The sequence below is a fragment of the Octodon degus genome, unplaced genomic scaffold, assembly GCF_000260255.1.
Source record: "Octodon degus isolate 3935 unplaced genomic scaffold, OctDeg1.0 scaffold00083, whole genome shotgun sequence".
NCBI classification, from domain to species: Eukaryota; Metazoa; Chordata; class Mammalia; order Rodentia; family Octodontidae; genus Octodon; species Octodon degus.
The window spans coordinates 7,251,335-7,257,216 of NW_004524659.1; the positions used below are offsets into that span (position 1 = coordinate 7,251,335).

At 37.0% G+C, this 5,882-nt stretch overlaps 1 protein-coding gene and 1 pseudogene across 3 annotated transcripts in view; one reads left to right on the plus strand and one right to left on the minus strand.

Moving 5' to 3' along the window:
• Positions 1 to 5,882, minus strand: part of Lsm14a (LSM14A, mRNA processing body assembly factor) — an 82,439-nt gene that overhangs the window by 28,389 nt on the left and 48,168 nt on the right. For all 3 annotated transcript variants that reach the window (XM_004636726.2, XM_023721640.1, XM_004636727.2), the window contains exon 3: positions 3,372 to 3,501. In XM_004636726.2, the coding sequence (XP_004636783.1) occupies positions 3,372 to 3,501 (130 nt within the window). The remainder of the gene's footprint in view (positions 1 to 3,371; positions 3,502 to 5,882) is intronic.
• LOC111818226 lies at positions 1,324 to 2,050 on the plus strand (annotated as a pseudogene).

Consider the following 5,882-nt stretch of genomic DNA (forward strand, 5'->3'; position numbering starts at 1 on the left):
TTTTTTTTTTTTTTTGTAAAGGAGCTGTGTAACTGCACAAAAGTAAATTTTTTGATTCGGTATTCTTTTTTTTTTGTTTTTTTCGAGACAGTGTTCCACTTTGTAGCCCAGGCTAGCTTTGAACTCACTAGTTTCCTATCTCAGCATCCTCAATACTGAGATTGTAGGTGTGCATCTTTAACAATTCTTAGTCTCGTGTGTTATCATCCTGGTTTTAAAATTCATATGCATATATTAATTCATCAAACTTGGTAAATAAAAATCTGTACAAAAGGTTAGAGCTAAGAGAATCATCATCCAAACAGCTGGTTGCCAATGATGTATGTCTTCTACAGCCTCGGTGCACCTGACCTAGTCTAAAATGTGTACACATCTATTTGACCAATATTCTTCCATCTTGGCCTGAGAGAATTATGAGACAAAGCATGCCACAGAACACTAGTAAATTTGTCCCAATTATTTGTAAACAATCAACTGGCCTCAGTGAGTAAATAATAATGAAGGAGAAAAGGCTCCATGCTCTTGTTGATTGATTGAGGCAGGGTCTCAATCAATATGTAGTAATGATACTCAAATATGTTGTTCAGGCAGGCCTTAAACTCACTTTATAGCCCAGACTGGCCTTGAACTCACAGCAATCCTTCTGCTTCAGTCTTTTGCACAGGCTTATGATCCTTTTAATCATCACTACACATTTAATTTAAATGGCTGGTAGGGCTAGAGTACGACTGTAGTAGTAGGTAGTATGCCTCTCCAATATGCATAATACCTGGGTTTGATCTACAGTACTGTGGGAGGAAAAAGAGATGACTGATCATTGTACCAGTTATTCTTTCTAGTAATCCTTTACTTTAGCAGCAAGCTCTGAGCGTCTTATTGGTCAGTGATAACGTAAGAAAATACACTTTGATGTTTCATTTATTGATAATTTTTTTAAAGGTTCTTAAAGTCATAGCTGGGCCTATGTTGGCGGCCCAAGCCTGTAATCCCAGCACTTTGAAGCCTGAGGCAGCAGGACTGCTGTGAATCTGATGGCAGCCTGGGTTACATAGTTAAAAGCCAGCCTCAACTATACCATATAGTGAAATCCTGTCTCAAACCCCTCCCCACAGGGCCAAGGGTGTACCTCAGTGGCATAGCAAGTGCCTGGCAAGTACAAGGACCTGAATTCAATTCCTGATACCAAAAAAGAAAAAAAAACCAAAACAAAAACCCAAAAAAACCACTACGACCAAAACCTTCACAACCCCTCCTCAAAAGAATTATTTTTACATGAGATTAAAATGATAGTCCTCTCAATATAACAAGTACATCAGAGCCCTTGCCTCCCCAGTGCGCAGCTGACGCCCGGGGCTGAACCAATGCGGCACCAGTTCTCCACTGGACTGGAAAACTAGGCCAAGAGGTGATAATGAATGTGGATCATGAAGTTAACCTCTTAGTGGAGGAAATTCATCGCTTGGGTTCAAAAAATGCTGATGGGAAGTTCAGCGTGAAGTTTGGGGTCCTTTTTCGAGATGACAAGTGTGCCAACCTCTTTGAAGCATTGGTAGGAACGCTGAAAGCGGCAAAACGAAGGAAGATTGTCACATACTCGGGAGAGCTACTTTTGCAAGGTGTCCATGACGATGTTGATATTATATTGCTGCAAGATTAATGGGGGTTTGCACAGCTTTGTGTACTGCTGTTTTGCTTTTCTGATAAACTGGAATGTTGAGTCAAAGAACAAACATGATTTAATGTATTTTTATAAAACTTTGTAAACAGAAGGGGACTCATGGTTTAGAAGTCTTCCCTTTTTTATATCTCAATAGAAATTGTATGTATGGCACTGTAAAATAAACAAAACCTATTGTTTTCCTCAGGAACCTGGTTGGGATATGTAGGCAATGATGCCTTTTTGGAGAGGTTAGGGGAATATTTTTTTCATAAATAATTCGTAGAAATTTCTATAGATATTTGACGTTCTGTCAAAGGGAAAAGCAAATGATGACCAAGTTCCACGAGAAATATTCAAATGTTATGTAATAAAAACGCAACTGTCTTAAAAAAAAAAATAAGAAGTACATCATTCCTTATGATATGATAGCAATTATGATAGCATCTGTTTCATCAGACTTAAAATGTTGAAAAAATTCTGGGGTTTTGCAAAATTTTTGTTAAAAATGGTGTCTCAATATAGATTTCACTTGTGTATTTTTACTATAAACCAATTAAAACGTATTTTTCAATATGCTTGAGGAATATTTCTACTTCTTTTTCTGTGAACTGTTAACTTTCCTGCCCAATTTTGTTGGGCTGCTGACTTTTTATATTTAGAAGAGCCATCTATAAAAAGATATTAAATAGTAAAAAATTACAAATAAACTATTAACAGTGCTCTACTAATAATACAGATGGTGCCCAACTTACAGATAGTTTGACTTAATGCATTTGGACTTGAGGACAGTATTTCTTTAGGAGATACCATCCTCTGAATTTTGGTCTTTTCCCAGGGTAGCCATACACAGCATGACACCTTCTTATGCTGCTGGGGCACAGTAGCAAGCTGCAGCTCCCAAAGAGCTGTGCAAGCCCAGGAGTGCACTCATGCTGTACAGTGTACTGTGCTGCCTGTATATTTTGGATATTTTGTTTTGTGCTTTAACATTGCATCATTTCTACAAGTGCCCATCTGTGTGTACAAGAGCTTCTTTGACATTTTATCCTGAGTATATTTAAGGTTAACAAACTAACCTATGTTAGGTAATACACATATTAAATGGGTTTTTTTTGACTCATTTCCAACTTCTATTTTAGAATGAAAACCCACTGTGAGTTGAAGAGCATCTGTGTATGAAAATATATTTTTGTGCTTTATTTTATTTTTATTCTTTTTTTGTGTGTGTATGATAATTTAAATGGAAAATAAATATCCCCATAAACAGCAACAGTATAACTGATTCATTTTATCCTTTAAAAATCAGAATACCAAATAAAGATGAGAAAAGGCTTGATTTATGCCAACAAAAATTAGCTAATTCCTTTTGTTTGCTTGTGTATATGAGGCAGTGTAGCTGACCTTGAACTTGAAACATCCCTCCTTCCTCTGTTTGCCCAGCAGCACTACGATTATAGGTGTGCATCACAATGTTTTTGAAGACAGGGCTGGCCTTCAACTCTCAGCAATCCCACTGCTCTAGCCTCTTATGGGCTAGGACCACAGGGTGTACCACCACACCTGGCTTGGCAAAGTGTTCTTTATAGCCTTTGAGATTATAAAAGGAACATCAAATAACATTTCTAAGAGTATGAGGTTAGAGTAGTAAGTTTCTATAGCTTTGTGATAAAGGGAAATGACAAACAACAATGGCAACAAAAATACCACATACCAACACCAACAGCACCAAACTGCTGCCCGACCAATGAACTTGGACTGAACTGGCTGTATGTTGGCATCCTGCCAAAAGGTCCATAGGAACTCACTGACTGGAATGAAGAAGTAGATGAACCTAATGAAGACTGAAAGAAGAAAACAGTCACTTTTCTAAGCACTAAGCAACAAATGTATAATAAAGAGAAATTCAGGTTTTATTTCCAGTTTTTCCTTCTTTTCTAATTTTTTTCCTTCCCCTTCCTTCCTTCTTTTTTTTTGTGATACTGGAGATAGAACTCAGGACCCTGTGCTTGCCAGGCAAGCGCTTATTCTACTGAGCTATCTCCTCAGCCCCGGAATTCAGGTTTTAAAAATCCAATGAAAGGGCTGGGGAGATGGCTCAGTGGAATAAGTGCTTCCCTGGCAAGCGCAAGGACCTGAGTTCAATCCCCAGTTCAAAAAAAAAAAAAAAAAAAATCCAATGAAAGTATGAGATCGTTAACTACCAGGAACAAAATAAATTATAATGACTTATAATAGAGATTATTATTACAATTTAACAACACTCTGGTTTCAGTGTTTGTCTAGATGTGCCAATTATATACAATGTGATTTACAAATACACTGTAATATATACTGTTAAGAATTCCACAGTGGATTTAGGAAAGAATAAATGAGTAAATGAAAAGTTTACTTTACTAAGTGAATTAATTAAAGAAAAATCACATTCAGCGATACTGGGTTTCAGTCTGAAATGACATAAACATCTCACTTGTGATTTTTCCTTTGCTTTCAATCATACCCCACAAAAATCTATTTACATTTTTACATGTAATAACAGTAGGCTGAGGAACATTTTATATAGACCTTAACTTATTAAGCCTCAAATATATTTTAAAACATATTTTATTTATCTTATTATGAAGTATGTTATGATACAAACTGTATTAAAGAGTACTGGTACATAAGTCCACTTACAGAAAGATTTTACCTGTGTTTACTATTAATACCAAGCACACAACAGATATTCAATAAATACTGCTGAATGAACAAAAAACAAAAAACAAAAAAAACAAACAGGGAGGGACAAAGTCCTGACTGTGATATACATGCCAATAACTCCAGTACTGAGAGATGCTGAGGCAGGGGATCTAAAGTTAAAGTCCTACCTGGGCAACATAAACCTTAGCAAGATCTTGTCTCCAAAAACAGGAAGACCTAACTCACTGGTGAAAACACCCCTGGCACTCAATCTCCAGCATCACAAGACAAAAAACAAACTGAAAGAACAGAATAAAAAAGGAGAATTAGCTAGTTGTGATGGCTCACACCAGTAGGCCTCACACTTGAGGCAGGAGGATGGCTCCAAGTTCAAGGCCAGCTTAGAGTAGGAAGTGAGTTCCAGACTAGCCTAAACTAAAAAGGATAGGCCAGATGTGAGGACAAATGCTTGTTGTCCTGGCCATTTGGGGGGGTTGAGGCAGGAGAATCACAAATATGAATCTAACCTGGGCAACTTAGAAGACCCTGTCTCTAAACAAAAAATAAGGACTGGTGATACAGCTGAATTGTAGAGTACTCGTCTGTCTACCATACATGAAGCTCTGGGTTCATCCACAGTACTACCACCAAAAAAAAAAAAAAAAAAAAAAGTATTTTGTGATTTTATAACTTAAAGCCTAATAAAAGTTAGTATAGAAAAATTTAAAAGTATTACAGTGCTAAAATAAAACAAAAAGCTGCATTCCAACAAGCACTTTTTAGTAATTTATGACAAGAGATTAAAAAGAATGACTATGGAAGGAAAACAATGTGAGGGCCCTCACTTGTAATCAGCTATACTAACAAACAAAAGTATTCTCTATGTGCCAGGCATGGTACACAAACCCATCCCTCAGGAGACCAAGACAGGAAGATCTTGAGTTGGAGGCCAGCATAACACATACACACATACACAAAATCAGAAAACCAACAAGTACCAGGCATGGTTGTAATCCCAGCATTTAAGAAGGAGGCAGATTGTTGTTTGAAGCCAGCCAGGACTACATAGTTAAGACTCTTGTCTCAAAAAACCAGCTCCCCCACAACAAAACAAAAAGCTGGGTGTGATGACACACATCTATAATTCCACCAATTGGGAAGCTGAGGTAGAATACGAGAGACATGAGTTCGAGGACAACCTGGACTACAAAATGAGTTGAAGGCTAACCTGAACTACATAGCAATATCCTATCTCAAAAAAATAAATAAATAAAAAATAAATTAAAAAAAAAATCAAACAAATAAGTAAAACATACCAAAAAAGTATTCCTTTTATTTCCCCCCCCCTTGGGTGTTACTGGGGATTGAACTCAGGACCCTGTACCTGCCAGGCAAGCGCTTATTCTACTGAGCTATCTCCCTGGCTCAAAGAAAGTATTATTATTCTGTTGTTATATCCAAAATTCAAAGAGCTTTTATATGCCTCCAATGAACATACAATAGTAAGTCCCTAACTTACAAGCATTTGAGTTGTGAACTTCCAGAT